The 27,446-nt window shown below is 45.5% G+C and overlaps 1 protein-coding gene across 1 annotated transcript in view; it reads right to left on the reverse strand.

The window, feature by feature from the left end:
• LOC307133979 (RNA-binding motif, single-stranded-interacting protein 3-like) overlaps positions 1–27,446 on the reverse strand; it is a 69,304-nt gene that overhangs the window by 10,153 nt on the left and 31,705 nt on the right. The window contains exons 5-9 of the mRNA XM_079829391.1: positions 17,266–17,423; positions 17,108–17,187; positions 14,913–15,016; positions 3,046–3,089; positions 33–129 (exon numbers count right to left, since the gene is read on the reverse strand). Of these exons, the coding sequence (XP_079685517.1) occupies positions 33–129; positions 3,046–3,089; positions 14,913–15,016; positions 17,108–17,187; positions 17,266–17,423 (483 nt within the window). The remainder of the gene's footprint in view (positions 1–32; positions 130–3,045; positions 3,090–14,912; positions 15,017–17,107; positions 17,188–17,265; positions 17,424–27,446) is intronic.

Below are 27,446 nucleotides of genomic sequence, written 5' to 3' on the forward strand. Positions count from 1 at the left end.
ACACACACACACACACACGTGCGCGCGCTCACCTGATAAGTGGACACGGGTGAAGCGGAGATGAACGGAGTGATAGACGTCTGCGCGATCATCCGGTTAGTAGTGATACTATATGGAGAAGAGTAGAACCTGCAGAGACACAGGTTTCATATATTAATGATAATATATACAGTATATACACACACACACACTGATCAAGCATAACATTATGACCTAATATTGTTTTGGTCCCCCTTTTGCACCGGGAACACAATGTTAGATGGATGGATGGATGGATGGATAGAATGTTAGATGGATGGATGGATAGATAGAATGTTAGATGGATGGATGGATGGATAGATAGAACGTTAGATGGATGGATGGATAGATAGAATGTTAGATGGATGGATGGATAGATAGAACGATAGATGGATGGACGGATAGATAGAATGTTAGATGGATGGATGGATGGATAGATAGAATGATAGAAGGATGAATGGAACGTTAGATGGAAGAGATAGAATGATAGAAGGACGAATGGATGGATAGATAGAATGTTGGATAGATAGATAGAGTGAGTGTCTGTGTGTGTGATATATATATACACACACACACACACCGATCAAGCATAACATTATGACCTAATATTGTGTTGGTCTCCTGACCCGTCTCTGATGGACTCCTCTAGAGCCCTGAAGCTGTGCTGGGGTATCTGGCACCAAGATGTTAGCAGCAGATCCTTTAAGTCCTGTAAGTTGCGAGGTGGAGCCTCCATGGATTGGACTTGTTTGTTCCACAGCGTTTGCTCGATTGGATTGAGATCTGGGGAATTTGGAGGCCGAGTCAACGCCTCAAACTCACTGTTGTGCTCCTCAAACCATTCCTGAAGCATTTGTGCTTTGTGGCGGCGCATTCTCTGCTGAAAGAAGCGATCTGAGCTCCAGTAGCTCGTCTGTGTGATCGACCACACGGGCCAGCCTTCAATGAGCCCCGGCCGCCCATGAGCCTGTGGCCGGTTCTCCACTGTTCCTCCATGACCCTGTGGCCGGTTCTCCACTGGTCCTCCATGACCCTGTGGCCGGTTCTCCACTGGTCCTCCATGACCCTGTGGCCGGTTCTCCACTGGTCCTCCATGAGCCTGTGGCCGGTTCTCCACTGGTCCTCCATGACCCTGTGGCCGGTTCTCCACTGGTCCTCCATGAGCCTGTGGCCGGTTCTCCACTGGTCCTCCATGAGCCTGTGGCCGGTTCTCCACTGGTCCTTCATGACCCTGTGGCCGGTTCACCACTGGTCCTCCATGACCCTGTGGCCAGTTCTCCACTGGTCCTCCATGACCCTGTGGCCGGTTCTCCACTGGTCCTCCATGAGCCTGTGGCCGGTTCTCCACTGGTCCTCCATGACCCTGTGGCCGGTTCTCCACTGGTCCTCCATGAGCCTGTGGCCGGTTCTCCACTGGTCCTCCATGACCCTGTGGCCGGTTCTCCACTGGTCCTTCATGACCCTGTGGCCGGTTCACCACTGGTCCTCCATGACCCTGTGGCCAGTTCTCCACTGGTCCTCCATGACCCTGTGGCCGGTTCTCCACTGGTCCTCCATGACCCTGTGGCCGGTTCTCCACTGGTCCTCCATGACCCTGTGGCCGGTTCTCCACTGGTCCTCCATGACCCTGTGGCCGGTTCTCCACTGGTCCTTCATGACCCTGTGGCCGGTTCTCCACTGGTCCTCCATGACCCTGTGGCCAGTTCTCCACTGGTCCTTCATGACCCTGTGGCCAGTTCTCCACTGGTCCTCCATGACCCTGTGGCCGGTTCTCCACTGGTCCTCCATGACCCTGTGGCCAGTTCTCCACTGGTCCTCCATGACCCTGTGGCTGGTTCTCCACTGGTCCTCCATGACCCTGTGGCCGGTTCTCCACTGGTCCTCCATGACCCTGTGGCCGGTTCTCCACTGGTCCTTCATGACCCTGTGGCCGGTTCTCCACTGGTCCTCCATGACCCTGTGGCCAGTTCTCCACTGGTCCTTCATGACCCTGTGGCCAGTTCTCCACTGGTCCTCCATGACCCTGTGGCCGGTTCTCCACTGGTCCTCCATGACCCTGTGGCCAGTTCTCCACTGGTCCTCCATGACCCTGTGGCTGGTTCTCCACTGGTCCTCCATGACCCTGTGGCCGGTTCTCCACTGGTCCTCCATGACCCTGTGGCCGGTTCTCCACTGGTCCTTCATGACCCTGTGGCCGGTTCTCCACTGGTCCTTCATGACCCTGTGGCCGGTTCTCCACTGGTCCTTCATGACCCTGTGGCCGGTTCTCCACTGGTCCTTCATGACCCTGTGGCCGGTTCTCCACTGGTCCTCCATGACCCTGTGGCCGGTTCTCCACTGGTCCTCCATGACCCTGTGGCCGGTTCTCCACTGGTCCTCCATGACCCTGTGGCCGGTTCTCCACTGGTCCTTCATTTTTGATAGAGACTGACCACTGCAGACCGGGAACAGCCCACAAGAGCTGCAGTTTTGGAGATGCTCTGACCCAGTCCTCTAGCCGTCACAATCTGGCCCTTGTCAAACTCGCTCAAATCCTTACGCTTGCCCATTTTTCCTGCTTCTAACACATCAACTCTGAGGACAAAATGTTCACTTTTGCTGCCTAATATATCCCACCCACTAACAGAGAACATCAGTGTTGTTCACTTCACCTTCACCGGTCATTATGTTATGCTTAATCAAACTAAAATTTGTCATTAAAACATTAACGAAAATTAAAATGAAAATGGAAATTATAAACATTAAACTAAACAGTACGTCAATGACACTAAAGAAACTGGTTTAAATGCGTGACATTGGCTGCGTCCTGTAGGCGGCGCTGTGGAGCTTGACCTGTAAATAATCAGAGCTGGCAGGAAGTGATCTCTTATCAGACGGGATGTTTTATTAGGAGACGGACACAGGAAACAGGAAGTGAGGGATTTCCTGTAAGCAAAACACACTGGGAGAGACAATCTTTCCTCCGGTCTCTCTCGTCTGTACAAGTGTGTGTGTGTGTGTGTGTGTGTGTGTGTGTGTGAGACGTACCCGTTCTGCAGGACGGCAGGCTCGTATGTGAGTGTCATTCCCGTCTGCAGAGACACACAGAGAAGCGTTAACATGTGACGGCGTGTGAACAGCGGCTGTCAGTCTCTCTCTCTTCCTGTTTCTGCTGAAGATCGCACACCTGAGTGTCACTCCATCACATGACAGGTTATGATAATGAGAGAGAGTTTAAAACTTTTACAGCCGCAGTTTATCTGTCAACACTGGAAGTGAAAATGCTCGACTTGACAAAATCACAGCCCATCAGGACCAGTGTTGGGGGAAACGCATTACAAGTAACTTGAGTTACGTAATAATATTACTTTTTCCAAGTAGTAAAGTAACCTATTACTTTTCAAATTGACAACAAAATATTAGTTACTTACTTAATATGAGTTACTTTTTCAAAAAAGTAACGCAAGTTACTTTTTCACATTAATTAATGAGTGAAAAATAAGAGCAGAGGCGTGTGTGTGTGTGTGTGTGTGTGTGTGTGTGTGTGTGTGTGTGTGTGAACATGATGGTTATTGTAGTTTCAGACTAAATGTGAGCATTTATTTATCTCACTAACACAATAAAGATTCTGTACTCCTCAAAATGAATAAATCAGTCAAATGCAAAATCAGAATACTATGCAAACCTCCAATAATTAAATGTTAAACAAAACAACTATTTTTATGCATTTAATCTACCTTTAAATTTAATTTACCAATGTCTTGCTGCTGACCTTTGATGATGAAAATTACTAGATGTTTTTATTTTTTTGTTTTTATTGGTAAAACTTTTTTCTCCTGCATCCTATTCTCTCATTATCCAGAGCTGCGCCCTCTACTGTTCATGCGGGAATCTGCATTTTTACATCAGCCTGGGGCTTATTATTTCAATTTTGGTATGAAGAGGTCTTTACCGTTGCACAAAAATATAACTTTTTTGCTATAAAAAAAACAAAAACAAGCCCAGCCCAGGTGAGAAAAAGTAACGCAAAAGTAACACAACACATTACTTTTCTTAAAAAGTAACTAAGTAACTCAATTAGTTACTTTTTAAGGGAGTAACGCAATATTGTAATGCATTACTTTTCAAAGTAACTTTCCCCAACACTGATCAGGACACACATGATATATGCATGAGAACGGACCAACACAAACAAGAACAGAATAACGTTAGAAACGTCTCTTATTGCAGCTATTTAGGACAAAATCAAAAGGTCAGGGCCCGTATTCATAAAGAATCAATAAAGAAAATTCTTTAAAGCTACACTGTGTGATATTTCCCCCATTTAGTGGTGGAAAGGTATATGACCATCCAGTTAATATTAGTTTCTCTTCCTCTCAATTCCAATTTCGTCCTACGGTGGTCGATTTAGTCCAAGATTAACATGGCTTCCAGTTCGACCTCGTCCACATTCGACACGGTGCCATCGAGTGTTAAAACGCCAAAGGCCAAGTTTGAATTTACGGGTATGTCCCTCTTTGGCTAATGTACTTTCAAGATGGAGGAGCAACATGGCGACCCGCATTCGAACCCTCACCCGTATGTATTTTCAATGGCATATTATAAACTTACGAGAATACTTTATTACTTGAAAGAAGTAAATATATATTAATGAGCACATATATTTTTGAAAGAACTAAGTGTTTTTAGCTAAGAATAAACCAAAAAAGTTACACAGTGTATCTTTAAAATGTGGGCGTTTACTATTAAAATTAACTAAAAAATCCTGGTAAAGAAAAAAGTCATTCAGAAAGCGTCTTAACCCTTAAAAGAGGTCTTAAGGTCAAATTTGTTAGGAGCACGGACGAGGACTTTTAAGAGGCTTAAGAGTTTCTTTAGCAGTGGAGAAAATGGCAGAAAGATGAAGAGGGAGAAGAAAATGGATGACAGTGACTTAAGACGCGATAGATTAGATTGTGCAGGGATCATGTTTGTTGCATTAAACCCAACTTTCAACCACCAATCAAATAGACATGCCAGCAATTGACCTATCGGTAAGCCCCTCCCCTCGAACGCAGATGAGCCAATAGCAGTTGAGTATCAGTTGCGCTGGGATCTTTAGGTTTCAGCGCCATAGAGAAACATTGGAAAATCCGAAGCTCTCATCGGTTTGATGGTGTTTATGCTACAAAAATGCTCAAATGTCGTGCCTGAGGAACTGTAGCACTGATTCCAGAGATCCTGAGAGGATTTTCTGTTTGTCAAACTCTCATTAAGTTACAATTAAAGTCCCTGCTAACCAGTGATGCCAGTAACGCGTTACTTAGTAACGCATTACTCTAATCTGACTACTTTTTTCCAGTAACGAGTAATCTAACGCGTTACTATTTCCAAACCAGTAATCAGATTAAAGTAACTTATCCAAGTCACTGTGCGTTACTATTTTTGTCATTTTCCTTACTAAAAATATATATTTTTGCTTTCTTGTTGAGTCTCAGCAGGGGTTGTCCTGCATAGAGGAGAATTACGAGGCGGCCGCTCCGTCTGTCGACAAAACTCAAGACAGGCAGTCACTTGCTCAGATTAGGCATGTCGTGATAATTAAATAATCATCAGAAATATATAATGTCACATTATCCTTCAGCAATCATTATTCGCATATTATTATTTGCTAGCAGCCTACAAAGTCATCTAAAGCCATTCCATAGCTGAATGTCTTTCCTCCGCTGCTGTCATTCTCCGTTCAGCAAAACTGCGCGTCGCGTTCGGTTACAGTCAGCAGCAGCAGCACGGTAAAGCTCACTCCATATGATATATTCCCGTTATAATACTTGACATGTTGATAAAATAATTTATCTTGCTGGAGTTTATCTAGCGGTTTCTAAAAGATGTTGTGCTCGAGCTACCCAGGTGACAACACAAGGACTATTAATTAGCATCACACGCACAATAACCGGAATTTAAAACTGTGAAGAAACAAATAATCAGTGAATGTTTAGACCGATATAGGCTACATAGTAGACTAGGATTTGTGGTCTCAACACTCATCTTCTCTTTATGCCGTGAACTTTTCAATGTGCACTCGCGCTGCACTGCGCCCTTTGATTCCATGTTGCTTTAAGCGCATCATTCTGCACCCGGGATGCGCATAAGCGCTTTGTTGCCGCTCTGTTTTGAAGCGTTTCATATATTTTCATAGTTTTGTGCACTTAAAGATTATTAAAAATATATATTGTTCTCACGTATCGATCATATAATTGTTGTCCCTTTACAGAGCTGCACATCAGGTTTACAATAAACTATAAATCTTGTAATTGTATATTATTTGTGTAGGCCCATATAATTATTTACATTCATATATAAATATAAATTAAAAAATTAAATATAAATTGTTTTTCATAAATGTATTTAATAAGAACACAAAGTAATTTGTACCTTTTCATTAACATGTTTAGATTTTATAAAATTAGTCAAAATATTTTTTTTGGAGATACAATTTCAGGAGATACATTGTTGACGTTACTATTAAAAATGCACTTCCAATAAAGTGTTGGCAAAAACGGTTGTCATTTTTATGTTGAGGCTGCAGAGGTGTTGTCGGCAATTGATGAATGTAACTAATAAAGTAACTTGTAATCTAACTTAGTTACTTTTAAAATCAAGTAATCTGTAAAGTAACTTAGTTACTTTTAAAATCAAGTAATCTGTAAAGTAACTAAGTTACTTTTTCAAAGTAACTGTGGCAACACTGCTGCTAACATACAAACCGAAATAACTAACTGTTCTCACGTCATGTAACACTGTAGGTCAAAAACACATTTCAGTGCCTCTCCATATTAAATTGGTTCCCTTTCGTTCAGTCACTACGACGTAACGTTAGTGACTAACGAATGGGGGTTTCGCTTAGAAGCCTATCATCTTCGAGCTTAGAGAAAACGCCCAATGGCGTGCCAATGCCATGGGGCATGCGGAATTTGCATACGTAACTCCACCTCACCGCGTGAGTATATAAGGAAGTACGTGGCAATATCGCATTATGTTCTGCTTTCGGAGCCAAGAGAACCTACCTCTTCACTCCTACACCCTTCTGAGACTCTGTCAGCTTCTTCGAGACGAGCAGCTTTACAGTCGGTGTTGGTGTAACGGCGCGTTCCAGTGATCGCATACTTCCTGTGATCTGCGCAGTGGTCCGTTTGACAGCTGGTGTGTGTTTCCCTGGGCGCTTCGGCATCGGCTGCGAGGCTTTCCTCTCACAAAAAGAGCTTGCGCGTGGCACGTCTTTTTCAAGACGGCTCGCCCGTGCACTTCCGGGGGCGATCGATTTCCGCTGCTGTCTATGGGCACATTCACTGCTCGAGCGTGTTTGGGCTTCAGCACGTTCGGGCAGTGTTTGCGGATGTGTCACGTTTCCATTGCGGGGGCGTGACCATCGCGATGTCGCGGTCGAGACTCAATGATCTCCGTGAGGAGAGAGAGTCCCCTCTGCCACACCCCAATCTACCGTCCCCGAGTGAGATGGTACTTTGGCTGTTGGCCAGGGTGACCTGAGGGCGGTGCTGTGGTATTAAGAACCCCGACGTTCATTCCTCGGGCCACGCCCCCCTCTTACGCATCGCTTCCCGCGAGTGTTGGATTGAATCTACGGCCCGTCTTTGACGCCCCGTTCGTTCAGTTCACGCTCCGGATAGCAGTGAGATGTCGATCGCCGCATCCCAAGGTGGGCTGGCGTCCTTTGGGGATGACGATTAGGTTGTGCTCCGCCTCCGGGTGTGTCAGCACTGCCTGATCTGACCTAAAGTTGACAGCCATGTTATCTCGGGCAGCCGCGAGTCTCGCGCTGGTGTGGAACTCCGCCCGGTCGCGGGTGCTCGTGGTTGCGCGATTGGTTTTTGGGGGCGGCACCCGACAGCTGTTGGGCCCCGCCCCCAATGCCTTTCGCTCCCGGGGTGCATGAGGAGATCACGCGGTCCCGGAAGTCCCCGTGCTTCCCGCAGCCGTTTGGTGGCCTCCTCCGCCTTCTCTGCCCTTGATGGGGCCGCGGCCTAGGGTACACTGGGGCCCCCTCCCCCCCACTGTTGAACTCTTTGTGGCGCACTACGGTGTCCACAGAGGGCTTTGACGTGGCGTGGTGTGGCTGTCCTAAGCACCCTCCCAAAGCCTGTGGGCTCGTCTACTTCGGTGGCGTGGTCCTGCAGAGCTACGGGCAGGCCGCCGCCCCTTTGCACATGCACAAGGGTGGAGCCGACCCAGGGCTCTTCATTGAGCTGCGTGCCGCAACTGATCCCGCCCCCGGGCGGTGAAGGTGGCCACACGCTCCCTGGGTCGGGAGATGTCCACAGCTGTGGTCCGGGAGAACACCTGGCCTTACCTGGTGATGTGGAGGACGTTGAGCGGGCCCGCCTCCTCAACTCGCCCATATCCCAGGCTGGCCTCTTCGGCGGCGCGGCTGAGAACTGCGCCCAACGGTTCTCGGCCGCCCCAGAGCAGACTGAGGCTGTAACACGTACTGCCCCGGCGGCCAGCTGCTGCACCAGCCGCCGGCTCAGTCGCCTCAATCCGCTCGCCGCCGAGGGCGCCCTCCCTCTTCCTGCCCGGCCCCAGCAGCAGCCTTCACCTGGGCCGCGCCGTGGAGGTGGTTGAGGATGTCGCCCAGTCCGCTCCCCAGACTGGTTAAACGCCAGGCTGGAGGTGGACAACTCAGAGATGGGTTCCAGTTCTTCCCAGGGGATGGCAGCAGGGCCTCTCCTTCCCCCGGTGGAGGGCCAGGGGAAAATCCTTCCGCTGCTGGCCCCCGGGCTAGCAGCGCTTGGGAAGGACTCATGTTCCTGTCTCTGAGGACCCACGGGTCCCGCCACTCGCATCCCTCTCTGTCGCCAGCCTCCTGGCAGAGCAGACCCCAGTGGAACGTGCGTCCTTCCCTGGTCTCCTCTGTCAGGACGCAGCCGTTAACCGTGCCCCGACCCCGGGACGCCCTACAGCCTCCCCTGTCCGGGCCGGTAATGCTGCCTCGCTGCCCCACCCTGGGTACGTCTGCCGTCCGTATGACCCCGTTGGTGCAGTGTCTGGAAGCATGGCTTCAGCTTCCGGGGCTGTCCCGCTGGGTCGCGCGGACCGTCAGGCGCGGCTACGCGATTCAGTTCGCGCAGGCTCCTCCCCGCTACAGGGGAGTCCGCTATACCGTGACCGGGGCCCATACCCCCGTCATGCGTGCGGAGATTGCCACTCTACTGGCGAAGGGTGCGATCGAGCCTGTCCCTCCAGCCGAAATGAAGTCGGGGTTCTACAGCCCCTACTTCATTGTACCCAAGAAAACCGGTGGGTTACGGCCAATCCTGGACCTTCGCATCTTGAACCGATCCCTTCACCGGCTTCCGTTCAAGATGTTGACTGCGAAACGCCTTTTCGAATGCGTTCGTCCTACGATTGGTTTGCAGCGATCGACCTGAAGGACGCCTACTTTCATGTCTCCATCCTTCCTCGACACAGACCGTTCCTACGGTTTGCTTTCGAGGGGCGGGCATATCAGTACGCGGTCCTCCCATTCGGGCTATCTCTGTCCCCTCGCGTCTTTACGAAGATTGCCGAGGCAGCCCTTGCGCCCCTTCGGCAGCACGGGGTACGCATCCTGAACTATTTCGACGACTGGCTCATACTGGGCCACTCTCGGGAGCAGGTTTGCGGACACCGAGATCGGGTGCTCCAACACCTAGCCCGTCTGGGCCTTCGGGTCAACTGGGAGAAGAGCAACTCTGCCCTGCGCAGAGGATCTCTTTTCTCGGTATGGACATCGACTCGGTCGCCATGTGCGCGCAGCCTCTGCTGACTTGCCTCCGTCAAATCGAGAGCAAGAGTGCGGTTCCACTGAAACTGTTTCAGAGGCTCCTGGGGCATATGGCATCTGCAGCCGCGGTAACGCCGCTCGGATTGCTTCATATGAGACCGCTTCAGCACTGGCTTCGCGATCGAGTCCCGAGATGGGCATGGCAGTCTGGTACGCTCCGGGTTCAAGTGACCCGGCCCTGCCTACAGACGCTCACCCCGTGGTCGAACCTCAGCTTTCTACGGGCAGGTGTTCCCTTAGAACGAGTTTCCAGGCATGTTGTCGTATCGATGGATGCCTCTGCCACGGGCTGGGGTGCCATGTGCAATGGACAAGCAGCCGCGGGCTCCTGGACAGGACCCCAGCGCCTACTGCATGTCAATTGCCTCGAGTTGCTGGCAGTACGTTTCGCCCTGCACCGCTTCCGAGCGTTGCTGAAGGGTCAACACGTGCTTGTCCGGACAGACAACACGGCCGTAGTAGCGTACATCAACCACCAGGGCGGTCTACGCTCCCGCCATCTCGTCCTATGGAATCAAAAGCGCCTGAGGTCCCTTCGTGCTGTCCATATTCCGGGAGTCCTGAACCACGCAGCCGACGAGCTCTCGCGGTTCAGCCTCTCCCAGGAGAATGGAGACTCCATCCCCAGACGGTCCAGCTGATTTGGGAACAGTTCAGCGACGCACAGGTAGATCTGTTTGCCTCCCACGACTCTTCCCACTGCAGCCTGTTTTATTCCCTGACCGAGGGCACGCTCGGCTAGGATGCACTGGCGCACAGCTGGCCGCGGGGCCTACGCAAATATGCGTTCCCCCAGTGAGCCTACTCTCACAACTCCTGTGCAAGATCAGGGAGGACAAGGAGCAGGTCCTTTTGGTCGCCCCGTACTGGCACGGCCGGACCTTGTTCCCCGAACTCATACTCCTTGCGACAGCCCCTCCCTGGCCTATTCCTCTGAGACTGGACCTCCTTACTCAGAGACGGGGCACCCTATGGCACCGGCGTCCCGACCTTTGGAACCTCCACGTGTGGCTCCTAGATGGGACGTGGCAGGTTTGAGTGGCCTGCCACCTACGGTGGTCGCCACCATCACTTCCGCTAGGGCAGAGTCCACTCGGCATGCCTATGCGTTGAAGTGGAACCTCTTCGTCACCTGGTGCTCTTCCCGCCAGAAGATCCCAGGAAATGCCCGATCGGGTCCGTGCTTGAGTTTCTCCAAGAGGGGCTGGAGCGAAGGCTGTCTCCCTCCACCCTCAAAGTTTATGTGGCCGCTATATCTGCCCGCCACGATCTCTTGGAGGACAAAAAGGTAAGTCAGCACGACCTGATCATCAGGTTCCTGAGGGGAGCAAGGAGACTGAATCCTCCTCGCTCTCCTCTCGTACCCTCTTGGGATCTCTCAGTAGTTTTAAGTGCTCTGCAGAGGCCTCCCTTTGAGCCTTTGCGGTCGGTTGATATTAAGTTCCTGTCGATGAAGACGGCTCTGCTGACCGCATTGGCCTCTCTTAAGAGGGTCGGGGACCTGCAGGCTTTTTCGGTTGACGAAGCATGCCTGGAATTCGGGCCGGCTAACTCTCACGTGATCCTGAGACCCCGGCCTGGATATGTGCCCAAGGTTCCTACCACTCCCTTCAGAGATCAGGTAGTGAACCTGCAAGCGCTGCCTTTGGAGGAGGCAGACCCAGCCTTGGCATTGCTCTGTCCAGTACGTGCCCTCCGCGCCTACGTAGACATGACGCAGTGTTTCAGGACCTCAGACCAGCTCTTTGTCTGTTATGGTGGAGAGCGGAAGGGAAGTGCTCTCTCAAAGCAAAGGTTGTCTCACTGGATAGTGGACACCATTGTTTTGGCTTATCAGCAGCAAGGTCGACCATGTCCCCTTGGTGTGAGGGCACACTCCACTCGGAGTGTGGCCTCCTCTTGGGCTCTAGCGCATGGCGCCTCGCTGACAGACATCTGCAGAGCTGCAGGCTGGGCGACACCCAACACATTCGCCAGATTCTACTATATCCGAGTGGAGCCAGTGTCCGACTATGTACTCACCCCCCCGAGGGGCCGGTAATGGACCAGGCTTTGGTGTCTTCGCTTGCTCGCCACTCCACTCCACGGACTGGATACGTGCGATTATTCCTCAGGTGAGCCCCCCGAGAGCCCTGAGCTCCTCCAGCACTGCCTACGCCGATACCTGTGTGTCTGCCCTCTAGCGAGCCCAGACCCTCGTCTCCGGCCAGGTGCCCCGTGTGCATGGTTCCCCTCCGGCGACCCCCACACAAGTATTTCACCGTAAGTCTCCGCAGTGAGCGGGTTTCTTCCCTTGGCGTGTCCCCGCCAACCCTAGGGTTAAAAATCCAACTTCGGCTGGTACCCTAGAGATCTCCATATGCAGCCCCTAGCCGGGTCATATGTGTCTCTTAAGTCCTCCCTACGGGTAGGCATCCTTGGCATTCCCTCACTGGGATATGCTTCCCAGTGTACCTTGGTATTCCTGTGTTAAGTGGGAGTCCTTCGTCCGTACTAGTCTTACGACAGGGTACTCACACTTATGCAGGGCACTGGAAGACAGCTGAGTGGCGGGATTATATTGGGACCCCCATTCGTTAGTCACTAACGTTACGTCGTAGTGACTGAACGAAAGGGAACGTCTCGGTTACGGATGTAACCCTCGTTCCCTGAGGAGGGAACGGAGACGTAACGTCCCGTTGCCACATCAGCTGTGCTACCTGGAACGCAGGAGTTCAGTCTTGGCTCCTCAAGCAGGTAACATAATGCGATATTGCCTCGTACTTCCTTATATACTCACGCGGTGAGGCGGAGTTATGTATGCAAATTCCGCATGCCCCATGGCATTGGCACGCCATTGGGCGTTTTCTCTAAGCTCGAAGTTGATAGGCTTCTAAGCGAAACCCCCATTCGTTAGTCACTAACGTTACGTCTCCGTTCCCTCCTCAGGGAACGAGGGTTACATCCGTAACCGAGACGTTATATGTATATTAATTTAATTTGAGATATGTTTAAGGTCTACATTATCTGTCCTACTCCTATTTTGATGGGTATTATAGTCTCCGGGTAGTGAAAGGAAGAGCTCGCAAGCAGTTTATCGGAGTTGTTTTGCAGATCATACAAAGTTTACCAGTTATTAACTGCACCCCCGAAAAGGCATAAGCTCTGTGTGTATGTTTGTTTACTGTGAGTGTTTTTGTGTAATTTGCTGTGTATGTTAATGGCAATGCAACGGAGAGAGAGAGTTTGTGAATGAGACGTTAATGAGCACTTCTTCTGCTTTGTTTGTTCAGCTCTTACGATGGTTGTTTTGGAGTGAAAAAGGACATAATAAACCTGATAAACCATCAGTAAAGTTTGGCCATCATTCGGACGGGACATACGCTACATTCTGTGTCCAAAAACATCTTGGCATAAGGTTTTCACACTGACCGCTGTCATTGTAAGATATAGCAACTCCGTTTGTTTGTCCGAGTTAGCAACAGTAACTAAGGGGGGCGGGGCTTACCGATAGGTCAATTGGAAAGAGTGGAACAATGTTTATAATTCTAAGCCAATCAAATACCTGATAGGAAATGAACAGCATGATAAATAATAAAAGGATTTATATACATATATATAATGTGTGTGTGAGAGAGAGAGAACGGTAAAATAGGACAATTTGCGCTTGCAATTTCAAAGTGAAGGCTTAGAATAGACCCTATACTTAAAAGCGCTCCTTTTTTCCCCTTTTTGGACAACCAACCAATCACAGACGTCAACGGGGTTAGCCCCGCCTCTTCACTAAGATAAAAGTTTTTCCTCTCAGATCGGTCCCGAATAGCTCTTAAAGGAACACTCCACTTTTTTGAAAATAGGCTCATTTTACAAGTCCCCTAGAGTTAAATCGTTGAGTTTTACCGTTTTTGAATCCATTCAGCCGATCTTTGTATCTGGCGGTAGCACTTTTAGCATAGCTTAGCATACATCATTGATTCTGATCAGTCCATTAACTACTTTCTCATTCCTGCGTAATAGTCGCGGATCTTCGTGGCCGTACCATGGCTGCAGCGGCGCAATGATTGGTTGGTATTCTGTGAAACATGGTGGTAGTTACACCTTCGCCTTACTATCACAGCCCTTTACAACACACAGAACCATGGCTAATCACACAGCTAAATCCACAACACAATTTGTCGGCTGCAAGCCTGAAACTTTCTCTGCAACTACACAAACTTAGTGCCGGTCACATTGAAAGTTCCCTATCTGGGCTACTTTCAGGTGCTGTAATATCATTGCGCCGCTGCTGTCATGGTACGGCCGTGAAGAGTCACGACTATTACGCAGGAATGAGAAAGTAGTTCCTAGCCATATAGGTGTAGAAAGTCACAACTTTTAATTTTCAGTGGGTCTTAGCACACGGTGTAACTGTAGAAGAGTCAAGTTTTAAATAGGAAAAATATTGAAAGTGTCTTTGGTCATTTTTTGAATGAGATGCTAATGGACTGATCAGAATCAATGATGTATGCTAAGCTATGCTAAAAGTGCTACCGCCAGATACAAAGATCGGCTGAATGGATTCAAAAACGATTTAACTATTTACTCTAGGGGACTTGTAAAATGAGCCTATTTTCAAAAAAAGTGGAGTGTTCCTTTAAGCTAAGACTCCTACGTAAAAGTTTTTAAGCTAAATTAGGAGTTTTCTGAGAGGACTCTTAGAATCTTTAATAATACGGCCCTGGTTTATTTGAATTAGCAGTAAAAGCTCAAGGCTGAAGCGCAGTGGTGATGAGGAGCAGCTGCAGATGTTCCTGACTGGAGCACATGTGGATCAGAGTCTGTGCAGCATTAGTGACACACAGCAGGTGCGTCAGATCTCAGCTGCGCCTGAGGAAACATGTGCTGACGATGATGAGGATGATGAGGACCCTGATTTCCTGTAAATGACTCACTGTGTGTGTGTGTGTGTGTGTGTGTGTGTGTGTGTGTGTGTGTGTGTGTGTGTGTGTGTGTGTGTGTGTGTGTGTGTGTGTGTGTGTGTGTGTGTGTGTGTGTGTGTGTGTGTGTGTGTGTGTGTGTGTGTGTGTGTGTGTGTGTGTGTGTGTGTGTGTGTGTGTGTGTGTGTGTGTGATCTTACCTCTCCTTCCCTCCACGCTCGGCCGCTCTGTGCATATTTACTCTGGGTTTGTCTCTTCTTCTGACCGCCGTCGGCAAACTTGCACAGCAGCGGCTCAGACGGACCTGCAGACACACACATGAGGAGACAGAGACTGAAGATACAGCAGCACACACACACACTATTACATCACTCCATCTGTTTACAGCACACACACACATTCACCAACAGAGAGATCACTGGACAACTGGAGAGAACCATAGAACGACAGACAGAATGATAGATGAATAGAACAATAGACAGAACGATAAATAGAACGATAGACAGATAGAATGATAGACGGATGGACAGATAAATGAAGGATGGATAGATAGAATGTTGGAAGGAGAGATATCGATAGATAGATAGATAGATAGATAGATAGATAGATAGATAGATAGATAGATAGATAGATAGATAGATAGATAGATAGATAGATAGATAGATAGATAGATAGATAGATAGATAGATAGATAGATAGATAGATAGATAGATAGATAGATAGATAGATAGATAGATAGATAGATAGATAGATAGATAGATAGATAGATAGATAGATAGATAGATAGATAGATAGATAGATAGATAGAATGTTGGAAGGAGAGATATCGATAGATAGATAGATAGATAGATAGATAGATAGATAGATAGATAGATAGATAGATAGATAGATAGATAGATAGATAGATAGATAGATAGATAGATAGATAGATAGATAGATAGATAGATAGATAGATAGATAGATAGATAGATAGATAGATAGATAGATAGATAGATAGATAGATAGATAGAAAGAACATTAGATGGATGAATGGATGGATAGATAGAATGTTAGACGGATAGATAGAACACTAGAAGGATGAAATGATGGATAGAAAGAATGTTAGATGATGGATGATAGATAGAATGTTAGACAGATAGATAGAACGATAGAAGGATGAATGGATGGATAGATAGAATGTTAGACGGATAGATAGAACAATAGAAGGATGGATGGATGGATGGATGGATAGATAGAATGTTAGATGGATGGATGGATGGATGGATGGATAGAAAGAATGTTAGATGGATGGATGGATGGATAGAAAGAATGTTAGACGGATGGAAAGAACAAAAGAAGAATGGATGGATAGATGATAGAAAGAATGTTAGATGAATGGATGGATAGATAGAATGTTAGATGGATGGATGGATGGATAGAAAGAATGTTAGACGGATAGATAGAACAATAGAAGGATGGATGGATGGATGGATGGATAGATAGAATGTTAGATGGATGGATAGAACGATAGAAGGATGGATGATGGAAACAATGTTAAAAGAAATGGATGGATGGATAGAATGTTAGACGGATAGATAGAACGTTAGACAGATAGATAGAACAATAGAAGAATGGATGGATGGATGATAGAAAGAATGTTAGATGGATGGATGGATAGATAGAATGTTAGACGGATAGATAGAATGATAGAAGGATGAATGGATGGATAGACAGAATTTTAGATGGATGGATGGATAGAAAGAATGTAAGACGGATAGATAGAACAATAGAAGGATGGATGGATGGATGGATGGATAGATAGAATGTTAGATGGATAGATAGAACGATAGAAGGATGAATGGATGGATAGATAGAAAGATAGAAGGATGGATGGATGGATGGATGGATAGATAGATAGATAGATAGAACAATAGAAGGATGAATAGATGGATAGATAGAACGATAGAAGGATAAATAGATGGAGAGATAGAACAATAGAAGGATGAATAGATGGATAGATAGAACGATAGAAGGATAAATAGATGGAGAGATAGAAAAATAGAAGGATGAATAGATGGATAGATAGAACGTTAGAAGGATGAATGGATGGATAGATAGAACGTTAGAAGGATAAATGGATGGACATATTCATTAAACAACTCTTATCGGAGAACAGCTGATCTGAGAACAGCTTCTCGTCATCACTCAGGCCTGATCCAGAGCTCCAGCTGACAGGAAACACACGCCTGTAAACCACAGAGCCTCATCCAATCATCTCAGCCGCTGCAGGGGCAACATCTGAGCAGTGCCACCCAGACCTCGCTGCTCCAGTGATGTCATCAGTGTGTGTGTGTGTGTGTGTGTGTGTGTGTCCCTGCGCACTCGTTCCTCACACACACACATGACCTCTGAGTACCTGGGACGCCCGGTGGAGTTTTCAGATATTTCCCATTGAAATGTTGGATGACAGCTTCACATTTCTCTGTGGATTCCATCCTGAAGAAGAAAACACACACATGACATTCACACACATGACTGGAACCACACACACACACACACACACACGCGGTGTACCTGGCGAAGCCAACGCCTCTGCTCGCGCCGCTGGCGTCCCGTAACACGCGTGTGGAGATCACATGACCGAAGGGTCGAAGCGCCGCCTCCAGCTCCTGTTCATCCACAGACACGGGCAGATTAGACAGGTACAGGTTAGTGGGGTCCTGCTCCTGCTGCTACAGACACACACACACACACACACACACACACACACACACACACACACACACACAGATACATTGGGTTTGAACTGAGGATTTTCACTGCATTTCTAATCAACAATTATGCATTACACCATTCACAAAATCATGCGTGATGGCAAATGTTTGATTGTGTCAGTAGTGTGAGAACATGAACACGTGTGACTGTAAGAATGTGTGTGTGTGATGGCGGATCAGGGTTCGACTGACAGAACAACAAACACACACACACACACACACACACACACTAATAGACAGCAGATAGAGCTCCTCTGTCACGGTAATGTGCTTTAATAGAGAGTCAAACACGCTTCACTGCCAGGGAGTAAATTACACTGCCACTGAAGCCTGTGTGTGTGTGTGTGTGTGTGTGTGTGTGTGTGTGTGTGTGTGTGTGTGTGTGTGTGTGTGTGTGTTTGTGTGTGTGTGTGTGTGTGATGGGTAGGTTTAGGGGCAGTGTAAGGGGATAGAAAATACGGTTTGTACGGTATAAAAACCATTACGCCTATGGAATGTCCTCACATTTCACAAAAACAAACATGTGTGTGTGTGTGTGTGTGTGTGAGTGTGTGTGTGAGTGTGAGTGTGTGTGAGTGTGTGTGTGAGTGTGTGAGTGTGAGTGTGAGTGTGTGTGTGTGTGTGTGTGTGTGTGTGTGTGTGTGTGTGTGTGTGTGTGTGTGTGTGTGTGTGTGAGTGTGGGCATGTTTTCGTGAAATATCAGGACACAAATGTGTATAATGACATGGGTATTACAAAAAGAGGGAGAAATATGAGGACGTTCCCCATGTCCTCACTTTTCAAAATGCTTATAAATCACACAGAACAAGTTTTTTTTCACAGAAAGTGAACTGCACAGTCTCCTGTGAGGGCTAGGTTTAGGGGCAGGGGCAGTGTGTGTGTGTGTGTGTGTGTGTGTGTGTGTGTGTGTGTGTGTGTGTGTGTGTGTGTGTGTGTGTGTGTGTGTGTGTGTGTGTGTGTGTGTGTTTGTGTGTGTGTGTGTGTGATGGGTAGGTTTAGGGGCAGTGTAAGGGGATAGAAAATACGGTTTGTACGGTATAAAAACCATTACGCCTATGGAATGTCCTCACATTTCACAAAAACAAACATGTGTGTGTGTGTGTGTGTGTGTGTGTGTGTGTGAGTGTGAGTGTGTGTGAGTGTGTGTGTGAGTGTGTGAGTGTGAGTGTGAGTGTGTGTGTGTGTGTGTGTGTGTGTGTGTGTGTGTGTGTGTGTGTGTGTGTGTGTGTGTGTGTGTGTGTGTGTGTGTGTGTGTGTGTGTGTGTGTGTGTGTGTGTGTGTGTGTGTGTGTGTGTGTGTGTGTGTGTGTGAGTGTGGGCATGTTTTCGTGAAATATCAGGACACAAATGTGTATAATGACATGGGTATTACAAAAAGAGGGAGAAATATGAGGACGTTCCCCATGTCCTCACTTTTCAAAATGCTTATAAATCACACAGAATGAGTTTTTTTTCACAGAAAGTGAACTGCACAGTCTCCTGTGAGGGTTAGGTTTAGGGACAGGGGCAGTGTGAGTGTGTGTGTGTGTGTGTGTGTGTGTGTGTGTGTGTGTGTGTGTGTGTGTGTGTGTGTGTGTGTGTGTGTGTGTGTGTGTGTGATGGGTAGGTTTAGGGGCAGTGTAAGGGGATAGAAAATACGGTTTGTACGGTATAAAAACCATTACGCCTATGGAATGTCCTCACATTTCACAAAAACAAACATGTGTGTGTGTGTGTGTGTGTGTGTGTGTGTGTGTGTGTGTGTGTGTGTGTGTGTGTGTGTGTGTGTGTGTGTGTGTGTGTGTGTGTGTGTGTGTGTGTGTGTGTGTGTGTGTGTGTGTGTGTGTGTGTGAGAGTGTGTGAGAGTGTGAGAGTGTGTGTGTGAGTGTGAGTGTGTGTGTGAGTGTGTCTGTGTGTGTGTGAGTGAGAGAAAGAGAGAGAGAGAGAGAGAACATTTGATGGATGGATCGATAGATGGATGGATAGATAGAACGTTAGATAGATGGATGGATGGATAGATAGAACGTTAGATAGATGGATGGATGGATAGAACGTTAGATAGATGGATGGATGGATAGATAGAACGTTAGATAGATGGATGGATGGATAGAACGTTAGATAGATGGATGGAGAGATAGAACGTTAGATAGATGGATGGATGGATAGATAGAACGTTAGATAGATGAATGAATGAATGAATGAATGGATAGATAGAATGTTAGATAGATGGATGGATAGATAGAATGTTAGATGGATGGATGGATGGATAGATAGAACGTTAGATGGATGAATGAATGAATGAATGGATAGAACGTTAGATGGATGGATAGATGGACCGTTAGATGGATGAATAGAATGTTAGATGCATGGATGGATGGATAGATAGAACGTTAGATAGATGAATGAATGAATGAATGAATGGATAGATAGAATGTTAGATAGATGGATGGATAGATAGAATGTTAGATGGATGGATGGATGGATAGATAGAACGTTAGATGGATGAATGAATGAATGAATGGATAGAACGTTAGATGGATGGATAGATGGACCGTTAGATGGATGAATAGAATGTTAGATGCATGGATGGATGGATAGATAGAACGTTAGATGGATGAATGAATGAATGAATGAATGGATAGATAGAACGTTAGATGGATGGATAGATGGACCGATAGATGGATGATAGATAGAACGTTAGATGGATGAATGAATGAATGGATAGATAGAATGTTAGATGGATGGATGGATCGACCGTTAGATGGATGGATGGATGGATGGATAGAACGTTAGATGGATGAATGGATTGATGGATGGATGGATAGAACGTTAGATGGATGAATGGATGGAATGTTAGATGGATAAATAGAAGGATAGAAGGATGAATGGATGGATAGATAGAATGTTGGATAGATAGATAGAGTGTCTGTGTGTGTGTGTGATATATATATACACACACCGATCAAGCATAACATTATGACCTAATATTGTGTTGGTCTCCTGACCCGTCTCTGATGGACTCCACTAGAGCCCTGAAGCTGTGCTGTGGAATCTGGCACCAAGATGTTAGCAGCAGATCCTTTAAGTCCTGTAAGTTGTGAGGTGGAGCCTCCATGGATCAGACTTGTTTGTTCAGCTCATCCCACAGATGCTCGATTGGATTGAGATCTGGGGAATTTGGAGGCCGAGTCAACGCCTCAAACTCACTGTTGTGCTCCTCAAACCATTCCTGAAGCATTTGTGCTTTGTGGCGGCGCATTCTCTGCTGAAAGAGGCGATCTGAGCTCCAGTAGCTCGTCTGTGTGATCGACCACACGGGCCAGCCTTCAATGAGCCCCGGCCGCCCATGAGCCTGTGGCCGGTTCTCCACTGGTCCTTCATGACCCTGTGGCCGGTTCTCCACTGGTCCTTCATGACCCTGTGGCCGGTTCTCCACTGGTCCTTCATGACCCTGTGGCCGGTTCTCCACTGGTCCTTCATGACTCTGTGGCCGGTTCTCCACTGGTCCTCCATGACCCTGTGGCCGGTTCTCCACTGGTCCTTCATGACCCTGTGGCCGGTTCTCCACTGGTCCTTCATGACCCTGTGGCCGGTTCTCCACTGGTCCTTCATGACTCTGTGGCCGGTTCTCCACTGGTCCTCCATGACCCTGTGGCCGGTTCTCCACTGGTCCTTCATGACCCTGTGGCCGGTTCTCCACTGGTCCTCCATGACCCTGTGGCCGGTTCTCCACTGGTCCTTCATGACCCTGTGGCCGGTTCTCCACTGGTCCTTCATGACCCTGTGGCCGGTTCTCCACTGGTCCTTCATGACCCTGTGGCCGGTTCTCCACTGGTCCTTCATGACTCTGTGGCCGGTTCTCCACTGGTCCTTCATGACTCTGTGGCCGGTTCTCCACTGGTCCTCCATGACCCTGTGGCCGGTTCTCCACTGGTCCTTCATGACCCTGTGGCCGGTTCTCCACTGGTCCTCCATGACCCTGTGGCCGGTTCTCCACTGGTCCTCCATGACCCTGTGGCCGGTTCTCCACTGGTCCTTCATGACCCTGTGGCCGGTTCTCCACTGGTCCTTCATGACCCTGTGGCCGGTTCTCCACTGGTCCTTCATGACCCTGTGGCCGGTTCTCCACTGGTCCTTCATGACTCTGTGGCCGGTTCTCCACTGGTCCTTCATGACTCTGTGGCCAGTTCTCCACTGGTCCTTCATGACCCTGTGGCAGGTTCTCCACTGGTCCTTCATGACCCTGTGGCAGGTTCTCCACTGGTCCTCCATGACCCTGTGGCCGGTTCTCCACTGGTTCTCCACTTTTGATAGAGACTGACCCCACAAGAGCTGCAGTTTTGGAGATGCTCTGACCCAGTCCTCTAGCCGTCACAATCTGGCTCTTGTCAAACTCGCTCAAATCCTTACGCTTGCCCATTTTTCCTGCTTCTAACACATCAACTCTGAGGACAAAATGTTCACTTGCTGCCTAATATACCCCACCCACTAACAGAGATCATCAGTGTTACTCACTTCATGATGTTATGCCTGATTGGTGTATAGCCCAATATATATATATATATGAGTTGTGGAGGAAAAATGTGACATCTAGCCATCTACATCTGTCATGTACTGTATGTATACGTATATATGTGTGTGTGTGTGTGTGTGTGTGTGTGTGTGTGTGTGTGTGTGTGTGTGTGTGTGTGTGTGTGTGTCCATCTCCGTCTGGCATGTCCATGTTCAGTGTGTTTGGTGTTTTGGAAAGATGGCGTGACTGGCGCAGGAAACAGAAGTGCCTGGCAGTGTGTGCATGTGTGTGTGTGTGTCATCCTGTGTAAACAAACGTAAACACACACTTGGACTCCACACACACGCTCTCTCCGGCGCTCTGATTATTGTGTGTGTTTGTGGTTTAATGAGGTGATCATGTGATCAGCGGCTCAGCCCTGGTTCACGGCTCATCTGTTTTAATGAAGAGGTTAATGATAGTTTAAACTCTCCTCTCATTCTGTCTGTGTGAAACGCTCCATGTTCTCAAAGTCTTCTCATGAAGAGAAGCTCCAGCACACACATGAAGGCCAGACCTTCAACAGCCTCAGATTAGACCTTCAGTTTCCCAGAAGCCCCGGCAACAGATAACTGGAGATGAAGCACGAGAAACACAGAGACAGTCTTCCTTTGTGTACTGCAGGAATGACTGGAGGGTGTGTAAATGATGACAGAATTTTATTTTTTGGGTGAACTGTACTACAACAAACAGCTGGTAGGGACTACAATTAAAGGCTGAACCGTTTCAGTGTGTGTGTGTGTGTGTGTGTGTGTGTGTGTGTGTGTGTGTGTGTGTGTGTGTGTGTGTGTGCGTGTGTGTGTGTGTGTGTGTGTGTGTGAGGTGATCAGAGCTGCTAACATGAGCTCTTGAAGCTCCGCCCTCTTCATGAAAGGGGGCGGGGAGCAGTAGCTCATTTGCATTTAAAAAGACACACACAAAAAGTGACAATTTTAACATGCTATAAAAACTGATCTGTGGGTATTTTGAGCTAAAACTTCACATACACACTCTGAGGACATCAGAGACTTATTTTACATCTTGTAAAAATGGGACACCTTTAAAATTGTTTTAAAACCATTTTTTGTGTAGACCTACAATTAATAAGTGCACTTTAAAATCAAACGTATATTTTGTCTCTGTATTAAAGGTTGATTGAACTATTGAATGCAGTAAAAGTTGCCATTCAAATAATTTTCTTAAATATATTTTTAAGGCCATTTAGTATGAATAACTTAAAATATTAAACAGCAAGAACTTACAATATCACTAATGACTAGGGGTGTAACGGTACACGTATTAGTATTGAACCGTTTCGGTTATGAATTTAATCTTTAACAGTTAACAGTTAACTTCAATCCGAGTTTCCCACATGAACATATTGAGTATTTAGTCCATTTTATCACGAAATTCAAACGATACATTTTTTTAACGCTCTTTAATGTGATGTGACTGATAGACGCGTATCAGTTCAACTTCAAGTGGCGGCGCGCGAGCAGAGGTGGGTAGTAACGAATTACATTTACTTTGTTACATTTACTTGAGTAAATATTTTGGGTAACTTGTACTTTTAGAGTAGATTTAAAGATGGGTACTTTTACTCTTACTCAAGTAAATTTTTTGTGAAAAAACTGTACTTTTACTTAGTTACATTCGGTACGTTCCTCCGTTACTGTCAAATGGTAATAATTATATTATATATATATTAAAATAAGTTCATATGACTTTCGCAAGTCTCGCGAAACGTTGGAGAGGCTGCTTCGCGAGAGGTTGCTACGCATCACCCGCTTATAATTAGCGCGCGTTTAGTCGGAAGATGATGGCCGAAGCAGAGGAAGATGTGTGTGAGCTACGGGAGGCAGATTGCCCGTGGCCTCAAGTTCAGTCTATGTTTTCACTCCAAGATGTCAAAAAGAATAGTTTCATAATGCGATGCATGTTGTGTGCACCAAAACGAACTGACATCTCTCAGCATACAAGAATTCCACCCTGAAAAGAACATGTAGCGGTAAGTGTCACAATGATGCCTATATTTGAACACTATTAACGGTCATTTGGTAACTATGGGAAATTTTCCCTTATTATAATTCTATTTCACACACTGTCCCAGTGTTTTCCTCATATGCGCTCTTGTGCAAGCAATAAATCGTTTGAATCCTCCAAACAATACACGTCCACGAACAAACGTTTACATCTTCACATTTACATATCCTTTTCTTCACAAAACGAAACAAATTGAACAGCCTAATGTGACGTCTTGCATTTATACACAAATCCGGACAGACACCTGTCTGAAGTGTAGAAAATGCATACAATTAAAAACGGTATTGTATTTTATTCCTACCTAAAGAATAGCCTATAAAAATATAAGAACAAAGTATGTTTTAAGAAGAGCACACACACACACACACACACACACACACACACACACACACACACACACACACACACACACACACACACACACACACACACACACACACACACACACACACACACACACACACACACACACACACACACACACACACACATATATAAGGTTCATTAGCTTACATTAGTTAACATGAACTAATAATGAACTGCACTTATAAAGCACTTATTTATCTTTATGTTAATTTAAACATTTACTAATGCATTATTCAAATATTGTTAACATTAGTCAATGCACTGTGAACTAACATGAATAAACCATGAACAGCTGGATTTTTATGAACTAACGTTGACAAATATTAACTAATGCTGAACAGAGGTGTTGTTCATGGTTAGTTCATCTTATAATACATTAACTAATGTTATCTAATATAACCTTATTGTAAAGTGTTACAGAGAGGTGTGTGAAAGCTCTCCAAGTAGGGTTTTCGCTTCTTATCAATCAGATTGAAAGTAACTAGTAACTAACTACTTGAGTAGTTTTCTCATCAAATACTTTTTTACTCTTACTCAAGTAAATATTACGATTGCTACTTTTACTTTTACTTGAGTAAATATTTCCGTAAGTACTTGTACTTTTACTTGAGTACAGATTTTGGCTACTCTACCCACCTCTGCGCGCGAGTCAACGCGATCATCTCTTCCTAAAGAATAAACATAAATTCATATCTCTTAAGTTATGTTGAGGATACATTACAACTTACTGAAATGTATCATATGTTGTGTAATCGCTCCATCAGTGTTTCAATGGCAAAAAGACAATAAAACAGCTTATAAACAATGTCATGTAGAATCACGTTTACCTCAGAAGTCATTCAGTGTCCACAGCTGTGAGTTCACTAGAGAGATGAACTCTTTCACTAATATATATTCATTATATTAGCCTCATTATATACTATAGTATTCAGTGTGGAATACCCCAAGCACTCGCACGATTCATTTTGTTGAGCACTACATGTTTAAACTCTCCAGCAGCCAAAAAAAACTCTGTCCCAGTGCTCAAAATGTACAATCAATTATCATGATACTTTGATATGTCATGAATAGTGCTAATGTAAATTTGTAAATACGAGGCGATTGATGTTATTCTGAAATGCTGATCTGAATTTGAATCTGTAATTACAATTCTTTATGAGTGATATTAATGTAAATTTGTAGATTTGAAGTACTTGATGTTTTGAAATGCTGATCTGAATTTTAATCTATGTATTCACATTCTTTATGAGAGGTATTAATATGATTTTGTAGATTTTTAATACTTCTATATCTGTATATTTTCATTGTGAATTGTTAAATTAATATGGATTTGTCGTTTTGAGGGACTTGATGTTGTTCTAACACTGATGGGAACTTAGATGAATCTGTAAATTTGCATTATTTAGTGATAGATTAATGTAATTTTGTACATTTTATTTCTTATTTTGTAATATGTAGATGTAGGTGAAACTCTATTTTCATTATTTATGAGATATTTTTTAAATGGTTGATGTTTTAATGTTGATTTGTACATTTAAAGCCTTGAATACTTGAAATTACAGTAGCATTCTTTCTGTAATAATTATTTTTGTTAATATAAATAAATGACTAGTTCTATGCACTTTGGGTGTGTTTTTTTCAGTATTCATGGGTGACTTTTTTATGTGAATTACATTTTTATATTTTAGGTGGTTGATGTTTGTCAATATAGGAAATATTTAATCCGGAAAAGGACAAAACAAATGATAATGAATGAACCCCTAAAAGGTTCCATATAGAACCTTTTTCCCGGTTACAAAGAACCCTAAAGGCTTTTATATAGAACCTTTTAGGGGTTCCAAATACGTAGCGCCTGATAGAACCTTTTCTTCTAAGAGTATACTAGCCTGTTAGTGAGTTCTTGTTTATTTAATGTATGTTTAAATAAACCTGTCATGAAAATTACAGCCACTAAATGATTCTATTTCAACAACGAATAATAATAATAATTTGATTTAGAAGTTAATGCAAAAACTGCCTTATGTGAAGCTTATGAGTGTTGATTTTTATATCTAAAAATAAATAGCAACTGAATTTAGGCTAATAGTTTGTGCTCTGTTGTTGATCTTTAATCGCAATATGTAGGTAAGGGCTCCATATATAGTTTACAGCATTATCTTTAAGAAACTTTTAGTTATAACTAGGGCTGTCAAAATAACGCGCTCATTTCGATTAATTAATCTGAGGAAAAATAACGCAGATTAATCCATTCTGTATTGGACTTTGACCCTGAGCTGTAAAATGAAGGAGGGAGACGAGAACGCGCTGCCTGGATCATTGATTGGAACATTTACGTAGCCTATATAAAAACAGCCTGATGGAAGTGCTGATAAAAATAAAGTCGTCTGCAATGTCCTGCAATGTCCACTATCCTACCCAAGAGCGTGTCATATACACGCCATAAAGTGCGTATCATATGCACGCGAAAAACTGCGTAGCGTATATTCCACGACACTGCACACTTGAACTATTGATACTCATTCTCAACAGGGAGCGCGCACTCTTAAAGGGGCCGCACTATATTCCTACTCGTTACAACGTCCATGCATTCAGCAGCCCAAATGAATACCTGTCTGTCATTAATGTTAATCAAACAACTACAGGCGTTACATAAATGTATACATATTAAATAAACCTACTGTATCCGTATATTTTTTTGTTTTTGTAATTTGCTTCTTTGTTCTTTTATTTAGCCTACATTCAATTTCTCATATTAGCCATATTGCCCACCTGCACATACCAGCTGATGTAGTCTTGATTTGGGTGGTCACTCTGCATTGAAAGTTTGAAAGTAAAATTACTCAAAATAAAGTCATTTAAGCATGTCAAATTCAACTTTAATCATATAAAATGACATTTCCAAGAGTGGCTAGTAACTTTGGAAAACCACTAGCCACAGTGGGTGGTGAGCAAAAAAGTTAATGTCAAGCCCTGATTGTATGTACAGTGAAAAAAAATATTTTTAAAAGCATATTAGGTCATATTGTTTATTGTTATGGCCAATATTTGAACAGTGAAAATAAT

This window comes from Gobio gobio, assembly GCF_949357685.1.
Source record: "Gobio gobio genome assembly, chromosome: 11".
In the NCBI taxonomy this organism is placed as follows: Eukaryota; Metazoa; Chordata; class Actinopteri; order Cypriniformes; family Gobionidae; genus Gobio; species Gobio gobio.